The sequence below is a fragment of the Lissotriton vulgaris genome, chromosome 2_1, assembly GCF_964263255.1.
Source record: "Lissotriton vulgaris chromosome 2_1, aLisVul1.2, whole genome shotgun sequence".
In the NCBI taxonomy this organism is placed as follows: domain Eukaryota; kingdom Metazoa; phylum Chordata; class Amphibia; order Caudata; family Salamandridae; genus Lissotriton; species Lissotriton vulgaris.
Window position 1 is genome coordinate 225103521 of NC_141687.1, and position 24002 is coordinate 225127522.

Sequence of the window (24002 nt, forward strand, 5' to 3'; positions counted from 1 at the left end):
TGCCAGAGAGGCCTCCGAATCTAATAAACTCACGGAGGATCGGGTTAAGGTTCAGCTGGGGGTCTTTGACATACAGGGTATCATCATCAGCACAGAGTGAAATCTGAATCGGGTGAAGGAAACATCGGAGGGCCTTTTCCTGATGATGCTGTCTGATTTTAGCCTCTGTCAGTTCTATTGCGAGGGCAAATATGAGGGGAGAGAGGGGGCAGCCCTGCAAAGTACTCAGAGTTAGGCAGAAGGAGGGGGAGGTATGGCCATTAATTAAAACTCTTGTTGTGGGAGAGGTATAGAGAAGGCCTATCCATGCTAAGAAGCCTATAGGGAGCCCCATGCATTGAAGGGGAGTAAAAAAGTAGTCCCATTCTACGGAATCAAAGGCCTTTGTGGCGTCTAAAAAGACTGCCACTAGTGCCAATTTAGGGTCTACCATTTTCAGAATGGAGAACAGAGTACAGAGGTTATGGGAAGTCCCGTCTCCCGGGAATAAAGCCCGCCTGATCAGGCAGTACTAGTTTCTCCATCAATAAGCTGAGACGGTTGGGTAAGAGTTTTGCAAGGATTTTTGCATCTGTATTAATGAGGGAGAGGGGCGATGGGAATCGCAGTGGTCTGCAGGTTTCTCAGGTTTCCCAGGCTTCAGGAGGGAGGTGAAAAGCGCCTCTCTCATTGATTCGAATGAATTGAGCCTCCATGTACACCTCCCTCAACACCGGAAGCAGTTGTTCAAGATATGTCTTATAGAAATCAATGGGAAGGCCATCAGAACCTGGGGCCTTGCCCGATTTCATCTGCATGATGGCTGCTCTGAACTCATAATCTTCAAACTGGGCCACCAAGAATTCCCTATGAGTATCGCCCAGCCACCCTAACGTGATATTTTCAAGAAATGGAGTTACATCTGGGGGAGCGGATCTGCGAGTGTGGTAAAGGCTTGTGTAAAACTCTGTCAGTATGCAAGATGGCAAGGCGCTGTCCCCGTGGCATGTCCTCGAGTTGTCTACTTTGTCCAAAATATAATTGGAAAAGTGAGGCAAGTTGATTTCCATTACCAATGCTCTGCCATGCCTATCCCCCTCTCCATATCTGTGAGCAGTGAAGTATTCGCTGCAAAAGCGAACCTCTTGCTCAGCTGTGGTGGTGTATTCAGTGAGTTTATCTCAAAGTGTTAGCTTCTGAGCTCTGGTTGCATAGTGCCACATATCTTTTTCCAGTTATTTTAACTCACCCTCAAGGTGGCGCAGGCTACGACGAATATCTCTGAGGACTCTGAATCTTTTTGTTATGCAGAAACCCCGCACTTTAACTTTAAAAGCCTCCCAAAGTGTACTCCTATGAGTGACTGAACCCTTATTCCTCCTAAAGAAATCGAGATCTCTTCGCCAAGTTCTGCCTTGAAGGCGCTTCTGGCGTTAACCGTCAAGTTCGTGGGGAGGCGATCAAGTTAGGGTGCGCAATCGTCCTGCATACCAGAGCATGGTCCTAGTGGGTTCTGAGCAGTGTTCCACCGAGATACTCCAAGAAACAACCCCTCAGGATACAATCCAATAGTCAAACCGCGACCAGGAAGCATGTGCTGCAGTATAATAGGTGCCTTCTCGCGTACTGGATGCACATGACGCCAAGCGTCGATAAGCCCATGAGCAGGTAGCAATCGGGCTAGTGTTTCATGAGTTTTAGTGTAATGGTTAGGGAAAGGGTTTGACCTGTCAGTGGAAGAGCACAGAGCAGTATTAAAGTCTTCTCCCGCCCCCCCGATGATATGCGTAGACCCCACTTTCAGAATGTGTCCCCGAAGGGTAGTATAGTTAACCGGGTCATCAGTGTTGGGCCCATAACAACAGACAAGTGTAACTGACTGTGTACCCAATGTACCCCAGAGCATACAATTCTTACCGGAAGGGTTGCTGAAAGTACTGCCCAGAATAAAGGGTGTGTTCTTTTTAACTAAGAATAGAGTACCACAGGAGTATGTATAGTAAGAGGAGAACACACGCTCCGCAGCCCATCTACTGCCGTATCGAGGAGGGCAGCGCGGATCAACATGCGTCTCTTGAAGCATAGCAAAGTGTATCTGATACCTATCAGGATACGCACGTATTTGCCGACATTTACGGGTGTCACAAAGGCCTCTGACATTCCATGTAAGCAATTTTATATGAAGCATGTGAGGAGGTGCGGTCATTATGCTGGGAGACGTGAGTGGTAAGATAAAGCATCATAGCGATATGTCCCATACATATCTGCCGGATCACTGAAATAATATCGAGGGACAAAATATCGACTTGCAAAAATATCGTGGACAAAATATCGACAGTCAAAATATCGAGTTTGTATCTACAAACAGGTAAGTACAAAAATATCGAGTACAAAATATCGTTTACAATAATATAGTTATAAAAAATATCGACTTTGTTAAAAACAGTGTTTAATTAAATTAATATTAAAATTTAATTACTAAAATATACTTAAAAATACTTAAATTAAATTATAATAATTAAATAATAAATTAAATTAATAAAAATATTTTTTTACAATCATATTTGTAAAAACATATATATATAATAACATACTATAATTAAATAAGATACTATTATATTACCGTACAATACCAGAAGTGTAAAAAATACTATTCCCACTCCAAAGAGTATCAACGGTCACATTATCGACTTGCAAAAATATCGTTTAAAAACTGAAAACTGACCCTGAACCCTAAAAATACCCCTTTACCCAAAAACCCAAAACTGACCCTGAACCCTAAAAATACCCCTTTACCCAAAAACTGAAAACTGACCCTGAACCCTAAAAATACCCCTTTACCCAAAAACCCAAAACTGACCCTGAACCCTAAAAATACCCCTTTACCCAAAAACCCAAAACTGACCCTGAACCCTAAAAATACCCCTTTACCCTAAAACTGAAAACTGACCCTGAACCCTAAAAATGCCCCTTTACCCAGAAACTGAAAACTGACCCTGAACCCTAAAAATGCCCCTTTACCCAAAAACTGAAAACTGACCCTGAACCCTAAAAATACCCCTTTACCCAAAAACTGAAAACTGACCCTGAACCCTAAAAATGCCCCTTTACCCAAAAACTGAAAACTGACCCTGAACCCTAAAAATACCCCTTTACCCTAAAACTGAAAACTGACCCAAAACCCTAAAAATGCCCCTTTAGCCAAAAACTGAAAACTGACCCTGAACCCTAAAAATACTCCTTTACCCAAAATGTATCAATATTATTTAATTACCAATTAATTATTAATTAACAATAACAATAAAGTAAATATATTAGCACATTAGCTGTAATTATTTTAATAATTATTATTTTTTCCCAATTAATTACTTAACAATAACACAAAATGATATATATTAAAAATGTACTCTAATGTAATTAACTAATTAAAATTAATTAATTACCAATTAATTACTAATACAAAATATGTACAAAATTATATTAATTAATTAACTAATTAAGATTAAATAATTATCAATTAATTATTAATTAAAAATATTTACAAACATATATTAATTAATTAATTATTATTAAATTACTTCCCACCCTATTCCCCTATAAACCCACAACCCGCTACAGAATTACATTACGCAATTATTATAAAAACAAAATTCATTTAATAAAATATTTTATAACATTAATACACACTTTTCACACATATTATTACATAAAAATACACTATAAAATATTATATATTATTAAAAATTCGATATTTTTGCTATCTATATTTTATACAGTCGATATTACTTCACTTACCTGAAAAACGATATTTTTGTAGTCGATATTATGTCCAGTCGATATTTTGTCCAGTCTATATTTAAAACTCGATATTATGTCCAGTCGATATTTTGGAGTCGATATTTTGTCTGTGCACCATATCTGCCCCAATGTACGCTTGAAGAACTATTTGTTGATGTATTACACATGTAACATAAAAAAACAACAATCCCCAACCCGCCCCCATCCACAGCACCACCCCAATCATGACGGTAATACATTGCCCACCCGAAATAAAAAAAAAACGTAACATTACAGTCCCGCTCTATCGAGTCTACCAACAATAGAAGCAAAGCAAGTTAGGGGAATCGCCCATACAGGGTGGGACACTGTTGAGTCACAAAATCCACCCTTCTCTCCTGAACTGCTAGGCAGTTACCCACTGGAACGGGTATACGATGGGAGAGGAGGGGGGTGGGGGTACTTGGCATAGTTTAATACTAATAATTTAACCTTGTATTGAGGCCCTTTGCCCAACATGCAGGGTTTGTACATTGAAAGCAAATCTTAACTGTCCACAATGCGCTGGTAGCAACCAGGAACTCTGGAAAAGTGAGTAGACGTAACACCAGTCTCAAACAGCAAATTCACAACAGAGGTTACATTTCTGGATCCGGCAGATGCAGCAGAGAGCGTGAGGTGTGAACAGAAGAACATCAGGATGCAATACCAGGCCGAGGGTCAGTCCGCAGCTGGAGATGGAGATCTGGATTCACTGTATCTGTCTGTCCTCTCGGAGATCTGCGGCCGATTGATTTGAGGAAGTATTCCACCTGTTATGGGTTGGAGAAAATGGAGTGCTTGCCTTGGTAGGATACCCGTAGGCGTGCCGGATAAAGCAGTGCATATTCGATCTGTGCTTTCTGAACTTTTGCTTGACCAGCGGAAATTTGCGCCTTGCCTCCTGCACTGCAACGTGAAATCCGGGAAGATAGTGAATTCCAGCCCTTCATGCCGCTACGGGTTTCTCCCGGGCATTTTCTGCACAGTGTCACGATCCCTGTAATTAAGGAGACAGGCCACAACGGGCCGAGGAGCCCCGCCTGGTGAGGGCCAAGGTCCCAGGGAACGATGTGCACCCTCCACAACAAGCTGCCAGGAGAAGGCCCCATCACCACATACACCCTTCAGGACCCGCTCCACAAAATCTACCATTCAACCCGTGTTGGTACTTTCGGAAATGCCCATTATTTAAATGTTATTGCGACAGCTATGTGCCTGCAAATCCTCTTTCTTTGCTGCGATGACTTTGAGCAGCTTATTTATCTGAGATACTTGAAGTTTCATCTGTGAGGTGGTGTCTTCAGTATCCGATATGTGGCACTCTGCCTCCTTGATCTGCGCATCATGCTTATCCACCCTTTGGATCAGGAAGTCTAAGCGTCTGTTCATGGTGTCCATTTTCCCAGATAAGTCTGTGAGGCTGTGTTGCATAGCGAGGAGCAAGGTTTTAACCTCATCAACAGTGTTTGAAGGCTACATCTGTGCCTGCTCTTCACCAGATTGGACACGTTCTTCCAAATTGGAGTGGGGGACCACTTTCTTGGCGTCAAAAACCAGTTTCGACTGACTTCTGTCTGGCTTACCTGTAATAGCTGTAGGAGAGGGCAGCATGCGAGTGAGCGACCGCAGCGGTAGGGCAATGGTTAGTCACCTAATATTGTATGCAGGGTATACTTGGGAGAGTATTGGGAGTCCAGTAATCCTCTCAGGGGTGTGCCGAATATCTCCACTCTGAAGGCTCCATGGTGTAAGTGGAGATACTGCTCTCCCGACCGCCCAGAAACCAAAACCACCGCCCCTGCAGTGAGCCAAGGAGCAAGTGAGATCCGCAGACTTGGAAATCAAAATTGGCCGTCAGATAGAGTGGCAGAAGTTTTGGGAGAGACAAGGGTCAAAGATGGCTCCAGGCTTATAAGAGTCCTTGGCCCACAACGAGGTGAGCACACCTGGGCAGTGTTAGTAGGCGTCCGGCGTCTCAGTCGGCGGGCAGAATAAACACGTAGGATGAGGAGTGGAGAGCAGGCCGCAGCTCTGCCCTATATTGTAGGAATCCGCCAAGGAGGAGCGCGCACACCCCAACCAGATTTCGCAATGATGAGTGTTTAGGACGAAGGCCTAGCAGGCGCAGCACTGAGGGATACTAGAGGAGAGAGTCAGCGTGTGGTGGGGTCGCATGGGAGCTCGCTCCCAATTGTCCAATGGAAGGGAGAGGGGCTCACCTATCAACGATGACAAGAGGACCAGGTGATGAGCAGACCCCTAGTTTTCAGCAGCCAAGGCGCCAGGTGATCAAGGACTGCAGCACCCACGAATGAATTGCAGTCAAGGAGTGGGCATCCCAGGCGATATGGGCAAGGAGGGCATCACGCACCACAGGCTCCTTCAGTAAATGGATCGGTGAAGGCCAATAAGTAGCAACAGTTAGTAGCAGCTGACACAACGGCCGATTTCACGCCAGTGCCAGCAGGCCGTGCAGCACAGCAGGGGTGTCCAGGAGAATGGTGATCACTCCATGTGTGGTCGCGGAGGTTAGGGAGAGTTGCGGCGTGGGTATCTCGTTGTGCACCACTTACCGACACCACTCGCAGCGCGGACTTGCGCAGGTGGCGCGGGTGTCGTGAAGGGCGGACGCTGCTGCCAAGGAGGTCAGATCTTCACTTAAGGCATGGTGGGATCTGCAGGCTTGAATACGTGGATACGCCCACCCAGCGCGGCGCCAGCTGCCGAAGGTCGCAGCGAGAAATGAGCACTGCCGCCGCTGTGGTATCCATGCGAGGACGTTGTATGGGTGGCAGATGACAGCAGGGAGATAAATCTCCACGGCGGGTTCTGAACGCCAACCGGAGAAGAGCTGAAGCCGTCGCGCAGAGTCTGCAGTGAGGCCCACAGCCACGTGGAATCCCCGGGCTCGCGTAGCGGCAGTGACTGCCCCGGTCTGCAGGCAGAGCATCTCTCGCGACCCGTCCTCAACCAAACCTGGTCCTGAAAGCGCCGGCCCGGGTTATAGAACGGCGATTCTTTCACGGGAGCAAGGCCAGAGCTGCAGGCAAAAGCAGCGTTACTGTTCAGACTAATTAATAAAGGGTAGATGAGGATAAATGAAATATTCTGCCGCCTAGTGTCCAGAGCCTCACTGGTGTGCGGCCATCTTGGTCGTGCGCCACCTAGCACCCCCCGGTGAGCCATATTATTCTTCCCTCGATCTGCAATATTTTGTTGTTATTGTTATGTATTATTGCTTGCTGTTTTGATTCAAGCATGTGAAGCTATGCAAGAACTTAGTTCTCTATTGTTGGTATCTTTCATACATTCACATGCTGACCTTCCTTCCACCACACCTGATAAGACGCTCACATTTAATGATTGATAATTTTTTCACATGTGCAGGAAATATGAGGTGCGGGGGCGGGGGATAGTAGGGGACAGATACTCTTTGCTTTGTTGGTTTGATTTCAGGTCTTTTAGATTGATGTTCACCGGCTCCTGACACTGCCTACAGACTTTACAGGCCTGTTATGGTCTAAGACTGCTTCTGTTAAGTTACCATGGAACTCACACTTTGTTGGCAGGAAACGTTTAATGCATGTGAACCTATCAAAAATATCAACACTGAAGAACTACACTTACATGTAAGCAACATTTTTGCATATTCTTTCTTTGATCATGTTAGGAATCTTTTTTGCTTCTGCTTTTTGGATCTAAGTGCTAAGACTCTATCTGTGAGGTATGGACCACTTCATTGAGATACTATGGGTTACTGCACAATGATCTATTAACTTTATAGCACAAGTCATGTACATTGTACTGTTTCTTTACTGCTCAGAAACATCCGCCTCGATTCACTCCATCCCTCCCTTTCGAACCTAGCAGAGCTTTATAAAAACTCACCAAGCAGGTTGAAGAAGCAGCTAGTAGTGGCAGAAGCATTGGAGCTAGAGATGAAAAAGGCTTCATGTGCATTTGGAAGAAGGTGTAATAATGTTGCTGTATGAACTTTTTGCGCTCTCTCATGGATCCCCTGAAGGTTAGTGCCACCAAGACAGGCTGATTTATTATTGCGAAACCCATACGTGTTCTTTGTAATGTATCAGGAGCTTCTGTCTCCGAATTTGGATTTCTTCTATAGTTCAAGTAATCCATAAGCTGAATGTCCGAAGCTTCTTGGTTTATACAGTGTTCACAGCTACTGTCACATGTGCCATCTCTCTCCCAGTCGTAATTTGGCAGTCTCTTGGCAAGCCTAATTGTCTTCTTTTAGATTATCAACATTTTGTCAATAAAACAAGACATTGTAATGTAAGATATAAATGTACATAATAAGGAAAATAGCTTCAACAGTTTAGCTCACCATTACTAAAGGTATGTGTCAGTTTGAATTACAGTGCATATAACTTTTTTGCAGCCAACATGTTGAATGCAAATATATTATATGCACAGTAATTCAAATTGACACATAACTTTGGTGATGATTTAAACTTGTCAAGCTATTTTCTGTATTTTTACATTTAGCCGTTTGAGTCCTCACTAGTTTCCATTAATTTGTCTGTCAACATTGGTTCTTGCAAAGAAAATCAATAATTAGACTATCCCCATCAGAACTCCGACCACTACTGTGGCAGGGAGGAGCGCTGGGTATTGCACTGAGTAAGCTACTGAGGGGAGTTTACGATGGAGGCCTGGCAATCTTAGATATTAAAAAGTAGTATTGGACCTTACTGCTTGTAGTGATTAATGACTGGGTATATTCGGGCTGGGGCGTACCGGCCTACAGTGTCGATACAGACACGATGCCCACTATTACGAAACTTACCTATAAACCTGCCTGAAGAGAGATGGCCTCCCATAGCACACGTCCACTGTCGTTGGGTGCTGGATCGGAGCTGAGACCTATCTGGGATGGCAAGTCAAGTTGACAGCCATGACCCCCCCCTATGGCATAGCGATCGACTGAAAGAAGTGTCCAACCTGTGAGGTTTATTGCGGTGGGCAAGGATAGGAATTGAGTCATCTGGGAGACATATGGAGGAATGGGGCATTCATTGCCTTCGACACTCTTGGGCAAGAATACGATCTAGCGACCTCCCAAACACTTTACTACTGCCAACTCAGGCATGCTTTCCGAGTGCATATTCAGGAAGGGACAAGGTTGCCAGACTCCTCCCCCTTGGATGACCCCTTGCTCGTTGACCCCATCCCACATAACGAAGTGTCGGTGTTTTATAAAAAAAAGTGATTAATAACTCCCCAGATACCCTGAGTTCACTGGGAAGGGCCTGGACTAACGACCTAGGTGACATGGAGGATGCTGATTGGGTTGAAGTACTCCAAAGTCCCCGGTACATAGCAATCCGAGCTTGATTCGGCTGATACAGCTCAAGGTCTTGCATAGGGCATATTACCCATGCACCCTGCTGAACAAAATAGGGGCGGTAGACACACCACACTGTTCGAGAGGATGTGAGCGGGTGGACTCCTTTTATTATATTCTGTGGGAGTGCCTCGTGAGCCAGGATTTTTTGCAGGGAGTGACTACTGTGATGTTAAAAGCCCTCTCGGTTGTGGTGCCAATGGACGCTAAGTGGCTGCGTCTGATGATACATGGTGAAGAGGACAGGCCCAGATACAACAGGCTGTGTTTGGCGCTGGAGGCAGGGGTGGCTAAGCTCAACCTTGTGAGGGGGTGGGGGGCTCCACTCCCGCCGTCCGTAGTAGAGTGGGGAATGGATTTAGACTGGTGCCAGAAGGTGGAAGAAGTAGTATACGGCAGCAAAGGATGTCCTAAGAAATGGGAGAGGGTGTGGGGACCCTGGCGGAAATATCTGGTCCATGGTGCTGGGTGGTCTGCATAAACATGTTTTAAAATGTATATCAAGAACCTTTAATCTCCCGTGCTATATGAAAATTTGTTTTTCACTGAGGTATTTAGATATTATTTTTGTAGGGATAGGATATTAAAATGGTTTCTACTTTCTTTCCGACTTTCTGATTCTGATATTTTTTTCCCCAGAAGAATGGGATTAAAACCATTCTTTGAAAAACTGCAGTAACAAAAGAGATAAATAGATTTTTTTGGTAGAATTAGCATATTGTCATAGAAAATGCATCAGTCTGTAGTTTGTATCGCGGGGGATTATTGTTAAGCTTAACATCTCCACAGATGTTGTTTTTTTAAACTCAAATTCTATAGTTAAAATTCAAATGGGCCTCTTCCTGGACCGCCAGAGAGGATTGACCATCTGCAGTGCAAATGGTGATAAAAGTCTTGGTGTGGTTCATTTCGCACATGCTGTTGGCGATTGTAATTCTTTGTTTGCCTCCATTTTAACTAATGTATACATGATCACTTTGTTCTTCGGATTTTCAAAAAACCTACATGAAGATATGTCAATGATGCCTTGGCAACCAACATGGCTTTTGAATACTGATTCTACTGATCCTTCTCAGTTAAGGTATTCTGTCATAAAATACACGTTTGGTAAAGGTTAATTCCATAGTTGCCTTGCCCTAGAGAAATTGGCTATCTGGTACCCTATTTTAAGCTTCTGTCTTTTTAGAGGATTCATTGACGAGGAACAAAAAGTTACTTACCTTTAGCAGTATCTCTCCAGCAGGTCTATCTCATGTTAGGTATTCACGCCACCTTTTGCTCCTTTTAAGAAAATAGGTGTCTTATTGTAATGTTTCCCTTACAAGGGGATATTAAAATGGTTCCACTGGGAGTATGCTCTTCAATAAACTTTTGATGTCATAGGATTAAACAAATCGATTCGACATTTCTAAGGAATTGACCCTTCCAGCCACTCCACTGAGAGAAAGGGACATGCACACACCTAACCCCCTGCTGCTTCCCAAAAACCCTAAACCCCTTTCACCTCCTGCAACCCCAGTGACCGTTCTATGTGATCTTAAGTTGATTTTCTTTACTAGATATCGGTACATAGCTGTGTTGTGGGTCTACATGTATGTTACATCTTTCTACTGACTTCTGTTTTCTTTTAGCACAAGAGAAGAATGTACATATGCCCAGACGGTACTACTTAAGCTTCTCCAAAGTTGTTTCTCTTTACTGACTATAGGCAGTCCAGCTCTGAAACATTGGGAAGCTTCTCAGAGCAAGAAGCCTAGTCACATTGAATCTGCAGGACAGCTCTACAGACATCTGTGTGAAGGTATAAACTCTCAGTACAACTGGTGCGATACAAATTTGTTTTTAGCAGAGAGCCAAGTGTAAAGACCCCTTCTTCTGGATTTTCCTGTCTACATCATGTTTGCAGTTGTATGTATATGTAAAGGTATGCATCCATTTAAATAATACATACTGTGCATCGCAGGCTACTTTCTGAAATTCAGATAATTCCTGAAAATGCATCGGTTCTGACATGCATTTTTACTTTCTTGCAGCAAACTGTCTTGATTTAATGGTTTTGTTTCTAGTATTATTATCAGCGATGAAGCAATTTCAAGTCCTCTATAATCCTGTTTCTCTGAAATTGGTCAGAGGCTAACCCATACTGCACCAGCGCAAAACAAATACAATAAATAAAATAAACACCCTGAGAAGAGCTCTTTCAATACTTATCGGAAATGGTCCTTCATTGCTTTGAAGCGACAGCTGCACTAAACAAGTAGTCCACATCTATAATTTGTATGTGCATACATAAATGTATATATCAATACGTTTGTGAATTGTAATCAGTGGCAAACAAAAATCTAAAATTAAAATTAGAATTTGAATAAAAATAAAATATACCAAATAATTTAACGTGTGAAATTAGAAATAAACTACACGACAACATATGTCCTACCAGATCTTATCATTGTTCATATATTGAAATAAGTCTTATAACTTTAAAATAAGCTGTGCATGTTTGGATAAGAGAGCTATACAGTGTTTTAACAATTATTTTTGCAACTGTTTTTGGTGATATGATAGTTTGACCTGACTTTCTATTGAGTTTACAAACCTTTAACGTAAGTGAATGCTATATTACCATTATTTATATAGTTTAGCGTTACGGCTATTGTTAATACTCTTTCCTTTCATTTGAGCAGTAGTCGATGGTGTGGACACAGTGCCTTCACTTCCGGACACCCTTAAGGAAGAAGTAATAAATACATTACAGAATGGAGCAGCACTCTTTTTCTCAGATCGGGATATCCGACGGGACCAACTATTCACCTTGATGGTAAATACTTAACATAGCAGAACAAATAATCCTTTATTCTGACCAGGTATACATCTGCTTCTCCTTATGCAAGAGCTTGTTCGACAATTGCTGAACCTTATTTTTTGTGATTTGAAATGTACCAAAAGTTACTTTTCTAGGAAAAACTTCTAACAGCAAATTCCTCACCTTGTGATTTTGCCCATGTGCCAGACTGGACCTGAAACTATCAATAGCAATTCCCTTGCACATAGGTAGGTGGCGCTGTGCGGATTCTCATCGAGCTATCCCACCCCATACGTGACGCTGTGCCACCTCCACACCCTGACGTCAGTTTCTGTCTTTCTCAGCCTTCTTATGTGGATCCTGAGCTTCTAAAATCTTGTCATCACTGTCAGAATTTTCGTGCCATTTTCTTTCCAGTGTTCGTGATGTCTCCTAAAACAGGCTTTATGCAATGTAGGGGCTGCAACTGGCAGATGTTGGTGACACTCATAATATCTATTCCTGGTGCCTTGGCTCCAGGCAAGACTCTGGTTTGTGCGACTGCAGCACCAAGATGAATAAAAAGGGCATCCGTGACTGCAAAGCCAAGCCTGCTGTCACAGAACTTAGAAGGAAGTCGGAGAAGGCTCTGTCTAGTTGGAAGTTGAGGGTATGGACTCATTTCAGAGGTAAATCTTGCAACCAATCATTGTCAAAGTCATGCAGTCAGGTAAGTTTAAAAAAAATGAAAAACTCTGAAGAGTCATGCACTGATTTGAGCACCACCAGGCCATGGAGTCAGGCTCCTCATTCAGAACCGATTACAATGCTTATCCTAATGCACTCTGACTACCCCAGGCCATCCGTGGCTCCTTAAGAGTTCCGAGAGCTAAAGCACATCTTAAACATCATCTTTTGGTGCGCCACCAGATCCCACTAAAGAGCCATTGAGCCCTAAGGATCTGAGGTGGTTTCTAGACTGGTCACTGCCGGTAGACCTGCCCCCAAAGGTGACTGCACCACTTAACCTCACTCTGAGGCTGGCATCTTGTTTGAGGCCGGCTCTATCAAATCCAATTCCAGCCCCAACGTTGGTGCCACAATCCCGGGTCTTGACCCCAGCTCCGACATCACAAGTCCCGGACCTGCAGCCGATTAGTTTTATCGGACTCTGATGGCTCGAATCCTACTCCCACAAGGTCACAGCCTTATCACCTATACCTCTACTCAGACTTATAAACCCCACATGAACAGGCTGCTAATGATGATGATATTGATGATGGCATCCCCTTTTCCTGGGCATGCAGGATAGCAGTGGGATGGACTCCTCACCAGACATTAGTTTTTCCTCCACAAAACCCTTCTATGGCGATAGAGCAGTCTGCTTACTTTGCAACAGATGTAAGGAGAGCAACATTGGTGTTGGACCTCACCCAGCCCACGGCAAAGGCGATGGCAGATGTATTGACATAGGTGCTTAACCCTGGGCTAACAAATAATGGACCTCTTCTGCCCTTAATCAAGCTTTTACAGATGACCTGATGGGCACCTCGGCAAAGCCAGGATATTGTCCGCCAGTTAATAGGCAAGTAGCAAGGCAGCACAGGCCCGCTCCCAGAGATCCAGATTATCTTCTCCAACATCCTATTCTGGAGCGCTTGGTGGTGGAGGCATCCACAAGTTGCATCAGCCTAAATGCCTTCCCAACATCACCACCTGACAGGGAATCAGAGCGTATCGAGACATATACCAAACAGATGTCTTCCTCTGCCAGCTTTGCACTTAGGCCCATCAATACATTTTGCCTCCTGGGCAGATACTCCATCCAACTCTAGAGTGCCACATCAGGGATGAAAGAGATGCAGCAAAATTATTTGTTCAGGCCTGGACACAACCAACTGTCTGAGCAGAACAGCTGGAGCCAGCGTGGTGCTTCCGCATCATGACTGGGTGCTCTCCTCTGGCTGCTACAACGATGTTCAATAATCTTTGATGGACAGGCCCTTTGATGGTTCTAGGGTGTTTAGAGTCTAGACGGAATCAGCTTTAGAAAGTTTCAAAGACAACAAACTTACTTTCTAGGCCTAATCCCGTTGATTCGGCAGACACCACAACAAGTTTGCCTCTTTCAAGCTTTCAGAACTGGGTACCAGAAGAGGGAACGTCAAAACACAGGCCCCAGCAACTGCAGACCTCCCAGTCCATCGGGGATAGAAGTCTCAGATCAGGCCGACAGTGTCCAGGCCCCAATGGGGCAATGCTATACACAATCGCCCTGATGGTAGAAAGTTTAATAGTACACCTCCCCAGGTGGAGGAGAATCACATTCAATTAATCGGTTCTCCAAAACATGGAACTTGGGTACTCCCTCTGCTCTCTATCCTACTTCCCTGGACATACTTCCAGTGCCACAACAGCTCCTGCAGGACCACTTGTCCATACTACCGGGGAAGTTCAGGCTCTCTGGGCCACGGGAGCAATAGAAAGAGTGCCAGCACCAAAGATCAGGACTGGCTGTTATCCCAGTTATTTCCTGGTACCGAAAAAGGACAGTGTTACTCGCCCTCAAAAGGCTCACCCTGTTTAAAGTTATGTCTGCCCTGGACCCAGGAGTCTGGATGATGGCTTTGAATTTTCAGGATGCCTATTTTCACATTCCCATCCTGCAATCTAACAGATGTTACCTGCGATTTCAGGTAGCACAAGAACATTTTCAGCTCTGTGTGCTCCCCTATGGCCTTACCAGTGCACCTTGCGGGTTTAAAAGGTGATGGTGGGTTTGCAGTTCAGCTATAGGGGTTGGAAATAACAGTCTTTCCATACCTCATTGATTGGCTAATGAATGTGCCTCGCCGTAAACACTTTTAATCCACCTCCAGGATTCGCCGACCTATTGACATCATTTTAGTTTCTTCATCAGTGTGAAAAAGTCACAGCTGACTCCTTGACAAGGGCTCCCCTTCATCGTATCCATCCAGGAAAGGTGCTCTTCTGAGCCTTCCCTCTGCCTTAAGGAGCCCAGGAAATTCGGGATATGATTCTGATGTTTCAATCCTTGACATGGGTCTCAGTAAGAGTGGATCTGAAAGCTTCCTTTCCGCTTCATCACCTGCATACTGGTTGTGGACCACACTAGGTGGCACATGCAAGATCTGAAGCCTCAGTGGGTGCAGCACCTAGGAGACCTGCTAGATTTGTTTCAGGTATTGAAGGAGACTGTGCAAGACATGCAGTTGTGGCTGCTTGACCATTGTTGAACCAGCAGCAGACTCCTCTTCCTACCCAAACCAGAGCCAACCGTTATGACAAATGCATTGTTTCTGGGTTGGAAAGGTCATCTAGGATAGGTGGAGATTAGAGGACTCTGGTCTCAGCCTGAAACTTTAACTACATATCGTAATTGTTGGAGCGATTCACTTGCCACTGAAGGCATTTGTCCTGACCATCAAGGAGGAATTAGGTACAGGTGCTCATGAACAACATGACTGCCATGTCGTATTTCAACAAATAGGGCAGGGCAGTCGTGGGTTCTGTACCTAGAGGCTCTGTGTCTCTGGAACATCTCCCTGGTCTCCCAGCACTGGGCAGGATATTTAAATGCCAGGGTGAACCAACTCAGCTGACAGTGCCTAGCAGATCACAAATGGCGGTTGTATTTGGGTGGCGCAGGACGACTCATCTTCCACCAATGCCAAGAACCTAGCTTTATCTGTTCACCAATGCCAAGAACCTAGCTTTATCTGTTCACCATTGCAGAGAACGTGCACTGTCAAAACATTTACACATAAGAGTTCCCAGGACTGCTCTCTCTTGAAGACACACTTCACCCGAACCTGGGGGGGCTATGGAAACCTGTATGCCTTTCTGTGCTCCTATCTTTTCTTTCCAGAGTTGCAAAAAAGATTTAAAAAAAGGCTAGGCCTGATTCATCCTAGAGGGACTAGACTGGGCTAGGAGAATGTAATACCTAAAACATTTGGCCTTGAAGATTTGGCCTCCATTCTGGCTGTCCCTTTGGGAGACCCTCCTGTCGCAGCAGCAAGGCTGTGTCCTGCACCCGAGCCTGCACAACCTACACCTCCATGGCTAGCAGTTGAACGGTGAGTGCTGATTGCTTGCCATCTTCTTCCCAAAGTAGTTGGTGTCACATTGCAGGATGCTAGGAGATGTTTGTTGTTTGGAGTTCCTCCTGTAATATCCAACCCTTGAATGCAAAGTTGTCTCATGTTCTCTTGTTTTGTCTCTCATGAGTCCAGACATGCCTTAGTGTGGCAACAGTTAAGTTTGCCGTTTGGCCCTTTCAGCCATCCTACGTTTGCCAGATCAGCCTTTTTTATGTAATTTGTTTTTATACATTTAAATCAACTGTTGTGTTGTGTTTGTTAAAGGGGCTGATGCACATGTTCCCGCCATCAGTGTTCATGATATCGCAATTGAACCTTAATTTCGTTCTCCCTTACCTTTCAACTGATGGACAGCTGGCCACTCTGTCTACTGACCATCAATTCGATATTCCTCATCACCATAATGTCTGCCAAGCAAGCAAGCGAACTTCAGGCTTTGTCTATACAACAGTCATAGACTTCATTAGTTCGAGGCATGCAAGCTGTAGATCACATGCTTATGCATAGATCACCATCTAGTGTTGGGTCCGGATGTACTTTTTCTTCAAAGAAGTCTTCCTAGTCCGGAGGTAGGTGACTCCTCCTTTCGGTAATAGTGAGCATGGTCATCAACTCCATCTTCAGATTGTTTTTTCACCTGAGCACTCACCACCACATACACCTGACAATCAGGGTGATGAGGACTGGGAGGATGATGATGACAAGCAGCCCGGACCGACATATGAGTGGGATGACTATAACACTGACTCGCCCAATGACAACGATCCAGACCTATATCCTACCAGGCCCTCTCCACCAGATGACAGTATAGGCTATATTGAACTACTAGGTAGGGCTGCTAATTACCATGGGGTCCAACTACATAAAGAATCCCTTGAAGAGGACTTCCTTTTTGAGACTTCAAATAGCACACAGAAATCTACACATATGTTACCCATGTTGAAAGGAATGACCAGGCATGTAGACAACACCTTTAAGGATCCTGTCAGAGCACGTATCCTTCCCCTAGGATAGATCAAAAAATACAAGCCTGCCCCCATGGGATCCAGTCTACATAAGAGGACAACTATTCTTAGATTCAGTAGTTTCTAATGGACCTAAAAGGGCAAGCTCCCAGACTACTGGAGATGCACCACCCCAGATAAGGAATCAAAACGCCAGGACGCCGACTGGTATCAGTGCGCTCTATAAGTGTAAAAAATAAATAAATAAATAAATAAAACTCCTTGATTCTTCAGGGAAAAGGATTGCCTCCCAATCAGCTAACTTTTGGCGTATATGTAACACTCAAGCGTTGCTAGCTAGATATGACCACGCGCACTGGGATGAAATTCAGCACCTCGTTCAATTTCTACCCCAAGAACACAAATCTAAAGCGCAAGACCTGGTACGTCATGGACAATGAATTTCTAATAATCATATTAGATGTTGGGTCACTGCCATTGTGCCCCAATCTCGTTGTGTTAGATTTGGCTTGCAGCCATCTTGTAGTTTGTTGTTGTGACTCCCAGCCCAGCTCTCTCCGCCTCGCTCCCAGCTGCTCCTCCCTCCCACTGAAGTTAGGCTCCACCGTTTCGATCCAGCGCTGTGACCGTCCTGAGATCCTCGGCGGCGGTCGCTCCCCACACTGCTCCCCGCCCTGACCCAGAAGCTGGTATCGTAGCACGAGACTGCCAGATCGCTCTTTGGCTGTTACCAATATCGCTTAGCTCGCATTACTTGGGTTTAATTGTGTGCATTATCGTAGCGCCATACTGCAGTAGAATTGTATCACAGCGCTTAACTCGCATTACTTGTGTTTTATTGTGGGCATTATCGTAGCGCCATAGTGCAATAGAATTGTATCACAGCGCTATTCTGCTAAAGTGCGCAATTATCACCTATCGATTTGCTGCCTTGACTGAATAATCGTTTTGTGCCCGATTGTGCTTGTGCATTACCACTGCCATTGTGCCCCAATCTCGTCGTGTTAGATTTGGCTCGCAGCCATCTTGTAGTTTGTTGTTGTGACTCCCAGCCCAGCTCTCTCCGCCCCGCTCCCAGCTGCTCCTCCCTCCCACTGAAGTTAGGCTCCACCGTTCCGATCTAGCGCTGTGACCGTCCTGAGATCCTCGGCGGCGGTCGCTCCCCACACTGCTCCCCGCCCTGACCCAGAAGCTGGTATCGTAGCACGAGACTGCCAGATCGCTCTTTGCCTGTTACCAATATCGCTTAGCTCGCATTACTTGGGTTTAATTGTGTGCATTATCGTAGCGCCATACTGCAGTAGAATTGTATCACAGCGCTTAACTCGCATTACTTGTGTTTTATTGTGGGCATTATCGTAGCGCCATAGTGCAATAGAATTGTATCACAGCGCTATTCTGCTGAAGTGCGCAATTATCACCTATCGATTTGCTGCCTTGACTGAATAATCGTTTTGTGTCCGATTGTGCTTGTGCATTTCCACTGCCATTGTGCCCCAATCTCGTCGTGTTAGATTTGGCTCGCAGCCATCTTGTAGTTTGTTGTTGTGACTCCCAGCCCTGCTCTCTCCGCCCCGCTCCCAGCTGCTCCTCCCTCGCCCCTCCCCACTCCACCATCCACATATGACAGTTGCCTTTGCGCGTAGCGTTCATGCGCAGCGATCGTGCCCCAGTCACGCCGAAGGTGCGCCAAAGGTAAGCCCGTCTACGCCCGTCCGCGCCTGGACCGCGCCCAGCGCCAGTCCCCCTGGTCTCTGCAAACCGCACTCCTCCCGCATTACGTTTGGCGCCGCCTCCCTCCTAGCCCTTAACCCCGGACGCACACCTCAATGCTACGAAGCTGCCCCGGGACGTACCCATGGTCCCTTCGCATGCCACTCCTGCAAATTTTCCAGCATCAAGTCCCATACCACTTCCACTAACCCCAAACACAGCTCCGACCCTAACCACCTGAAATGCATCCTGCTGAACGCCCGCTCAGTCCACAGACACGCCACCGAAATCTGGGATCTACTCAACACTACATCACCGGACGTCACCTTCCTCACTGAAACATGGATGAACGCATCATCAGCACCCGACATCGCCATAGCCATCCCGGACAATTACAAGATTATCCGAAAAGGCAGCACCATCCAAACAGGAGGAGGCATCGCCATTGTCCATAAGAACACCATCAAAATCACGTCCAGCTCCGACGTACACCTCACAACCACCGAACACCTCCATTTCTAGATCCACTCCGACCCTAGGACCACAGTTAGAGGCACCCTCATCTACAGACCACCAGGAACCCGCACACAATTTAACAAAGACATAACCGACTTCATCAGCCCACATGCCCTCACCTCCGAAAACTATATTCTACTAGGAGACCTCAACTTCCACCTGGAAAAGAAAAACGACTGCAACACCACCACCCTTCTGGACAACCTAGCCAATCTTGGTCTCAAACAACTTGTTGACACCCCCACCCATATAGCCGGACACACGCTCGACCCTATCTTCACCTCCAGTAAGTACATCTCCTTCGAACACACCACAGCTCTCCACTGGACGGACCACAGTTGCGTTCACTTCAGCTACAAAACCACCTCAACCCACAACCCCCCACAACCGATTCGCCGAAGAAAATGGAACAAAATAACCACCGAACAACTCCTCACATCGCTCAACCTTAACCCACCCGCCCCCTCATCGGACCCAAACCAAGCTGCGATCAAATTCAAACAATGGATCACGCTCAGCGCTGACGAATTAGCACCCTTGAAAAACCATCACACCACACAAGACAGCAAAAAGGCCCCTTGGTTCAACGATGACCTTAAGAAATCCAAGAAGCTATGCCGCACTCTCTAGAAAACATGGAGAAAAAACCCAACCACTGACAATATGACCACCTTCAAGGCAGCCACCCGCAAACACCACCAGCTGATTCGATCCACCAAGAAATCAGCACTCAAGAATCGACTTGACAACAACGCCCACAACAGCAAGGAACTATTCAACATCGTCAAAGAATTCACCAACCCCACCGCAGCCTCAAACGACATCACTCCCCCCCAAGACCTCTGTGATTCATTATCCTCCTTCTTCTACAACAAAATTGCCGACATACATAACAGCTTCGGAAACAGTCCCAACGAACAATCCTCTCCACCCCCCTCAGAACTTAAACCGCCCTCCAACAACCTCAACCCCTGGAACCCAATCACCACTGAAGACACCATCCGTCTAATGAATTCCATCCACTCTGGCTCGCCAACCGACCCATGTCCCCACCACATCTTCAACAAAGCAGACTCCATCATCGCACCCCATCTCCGTGATGTCATCAACTGCTCCTTCAACCCTGCTACCTTCCCAGAAAGCTGGAAACATGCCGAAGTCAGCGCCCTCCTCAAGAAACCCACAGCAGACCCCTCTGAACTTAAAAACTACCGCCCCATCTCCCTCCTCCCATTCCCGGCCAAAGTCATCGAGAAAGCCGTCAACAGCCAACTCGCCGCCTTCCTTGAATACAACAACTCCCTCGATCCCTCACAGTCCGGCTTTCGAGCCAAACACAGCACCGAAACCGCCCTCATCGCAGCAACAGACGACATCCGAACACTACTGGACAACGGAGAAACAGTGGCCCTCATACTACTCGACCTCTCCGCAGCCTTCGACACCGTCTGTCACAGCACCCTCATACAACGCCTCAACAACATCGGCATAAAAGGAAAAGCCCTGGACTGGATCATCTCGTTCCTTGCTGGAAGAACCCAGAGAGTCCGACTTCCCCCATTCAAATCAGAGGCCACCGAAGTCATCTGCGGAGTACCACAAGGATCATCACTCAGTCCCACCCTCTTCAACGTTTACATGAGTCTACTCGCTTCCATCGCGCGTCAACACAACCTTAACATCATCTCCTACGCTGACAACACTCAGCTGTTCCTTTCCCTCACCAAAGACCCCAACACCGCCAAAACCAACCTTCACGAAGACATGAAAGAAGTAGCCACATGGATGAAAAACAGCTGCCTAAAACTTAACTCCGACAAAACGGAAGTGCTCATCCTAGGATCATCCCCCTCTGCCTTGGACGACTCTTGGTGGCCTCCGGATCTGGTCTCTGCACCCATACCCACAGACCACGCACATAACTTAGGCTTTATCCTAGACTCCTCCCTCTCGATGACAAAACAAGTCAACGCCGTCTCATCCTCCTGCTTCAACGTACTTCGTGTGCTCAAAAAAATCTTCAGTTGGATCCCCACCGAGACAAGAAAGACAGTCACCCACGCACTGGTTACGAGTCGACTAGACTACGGAAACACCCTCTACGCCGGAATCACAGCCAAATTACAGAAAAAACTCCAACGCATCCAGAACGCATCGGCGAGACTCATTTTGGATATTCCTCGCCAAGATCACATTATCAGCCACCTGAAAGAGCTCCACTGGCTCCCCGTCAACAAGAGAATAACATTCCGTCTCCTCACCCACGCGCACAAGGTCCTCTACGAACTCGGGCCCGAATGCCTCAACACTCGACTTTCCTTCTACACACCCTCCCGCCAACTAAGATCCTCCAATCAAGGCCTCGCTACAGTTCCGCGTATCCAAAGATCCACCATGGGAGGTAGATCCTTCTCCTACTTGGCGGCAAAAACCTGGAACGCACTCCCCACTCACCTCCGCCTTACACAGAACCACATCTCCTTCAGGAAAGAACTTAAAACCTGGCTATTTGATAAATAATGAACCCCCTCCCCAAGCGCCTTGAGACCCTCTGGGTGAGTAGTGCGCTATATAAATCCTGGAACTTGAACTTGAACTTCCCTAGATGCTGCTGATACATCTGCCAGAGTGGTGAACACTAGTGTTCTCTTAAGAAGACACGCCTGGCTGCGCATATCTGGGTTTAAACCGGAGGTTCGGACCTCAATATTAAACACACCTTTTAATAATTTGGGCCGGTGGTAGACTCTTCATTTGACAAAATGAAGGACACCGAAGTGGCTAAATCCATGGAAGCCCTTAAGTCTCCACAAGGCAGTGGTTCCTTTTGGCGCTCCTTTTATCGAGCAAGGTCCAAGAATACTTCAACGGACACTGCATCCACCTATAAGGGGAATAACCAACCCTCGGGTTCCAAAGCTTTCTTTTGAAGCAATTACAGAGGAAACAACGGCAAAAGCAGGGGTAGAGGTTCCAATACACATCACCTCTCCCTCCAATATAAAGCAGTGACTTGCCCATAGTTCCCCCGACCATTTAACACCTGTGGGGGGACGACAGTCACAATTTTACCAAAGTGACAGTCAATAACAACAGATGAGTCGGTTCTCTAAATTATCAATTTTGGTTACTGCCTGGAGTTCATCAGCACTCCTCCAAACATTCCCCCAAAGTTGGACAAATTTTCACCGAATCACCTATACCTTCTCAAACAACAAATACAATCCCTACTACTAAAACAAGCTATAGAGCCAGTACCATCACAACATCAAGGGTCGGGCGTCTACTCCTTTTACTTCCTTATTCCCAAAAAGGATGGCTCTCTCAGACCCATATTAGATCTCAGGTAACTAAATTTTTACATGCAGTCAGACCATTTCCACATGGTAACACTTCAACAGGTACTACCTCTTTTGCAAAAGGGTGACTTTCTTTCAACTCTAGATTTAAAGGACGCCTACTTTCATATTCCAATCCATCCGGCTCACCGCACATTTCTCAGGTTTGTGCTAGTAGGTCAACACTACCAATTTAAAGTCTTCCCATTCGGAGTCACCACTGCCTCCAGAGTCTTCACAAAATGTCTGGCGGTAGTAGCGGCACATCTCAGAAAACAAAGCATACATGTCTTCCCCTATCTGGACGACTGGCTCATCAAAGCCAGCACCTACCAACAATGCCGCAAGCACACTTCCGTAACCATTCAGCTGCTTCATCAGCCAGGATTTTCAGTCAATGTGTTAAAATCACACCTTCAGCCAAACAAAATTCAGAATTGCCTAGGAGCCACTCTGCATACTCAAAGAGCTGTAGCGTTTCCCAATGCAGCCAGAATTCGAAACATTCAGGCGCTAATTCTCAAATTTCAAGCCATTCAATCACTTCCCGCTCGAGTGTTTATGCAACTGTTGGGAAAGAGGGCTTCATGCATCATGATCGTTCCCCATGCCAGATTACACATGCGTCCACTTCAAGAATGCTTAACCAATCAGTGGAATCAGTCACACAGTCTATTAACCGATCTAGTGTTGTTAAGCAGCCAAACTCATCGCTCTCTGTGTTCGTGGAGCACCCAAAATCTGTCAAAAGGACGGTCGTTCATAGACCCGGTTCCACAGACAGTATTAACAGAGGATGCGTCTCTCACTCTCTGGGGAGCTCATCTTCAACAACACACAGTGCAAGGGCTGTGGAGCCACCAGCAAAAGTTGCTCCATATCAATCATTTAGAACTCATGGTAATCTTTCTAGCTTCAAAGTTTTTCAAGATCACCTGTCTGTTAAAGCTGTGTTAGTCTGAACAGACAACATGTTAGCTATGTATTACATACAAAAAAATGGGTGGTCACACTCTCCCCAACTGTCCCGCTTAGCCCAAGACATCTGGAACTGGGCTATTCACCATAACATTTATCTCCTAGCGAGTCAACAATCAGATTGCGGACCTCCTCAGCAGGCAGAGGTATCAAAAATACAAGTGGGAGCTTCACCCTCAAGTTCTCCACCCATACTTCCAAGCATGGGCAGTCCCTCACATGGACCTGTTCGCAACACCCGAAAATGCAAAATGCCAAAACTTCGCCACCAGGTATCCACACCAGTTATACAAAGGCAATGCTCTATGGATGAACTGGTCAGGGATATTTAAAGGAAAGAAATGGTTCCCTGAGCAAAAGCAAAATATTTATAATATATCATCACTTTCCAAGTTGTTGATCCATATGCAATAATAACAT

The 24002-nt window shown here is 45.7% G+C and overlaps 1 protein-coding gene across 1 annotated transcript in view; it reads left to right on the forward strand.

Moving 5' to 3' along the window:
- The window catches only part of ZZEF1 (zinc finger ZZ-type and EF-hand domain containing 1), a 1733356-nt gene that overhangs the window by 369552 nt on the left and 1339802 nt on the right, over positions 1–24002 (forward strand). Inside the window, exons 15-16 of the mRNA XM_086954803.1 lie at positions 10798–10967; positions 11851–11984. Coding sequence (XP_086810929.1) covers positions 10798–10967; positions 11851–11984 — 304 coding nt within the window. The remainder of the gene's footprint in view (positions 1–10797; positions 10968–11850; positions 11985–24002) is intronic.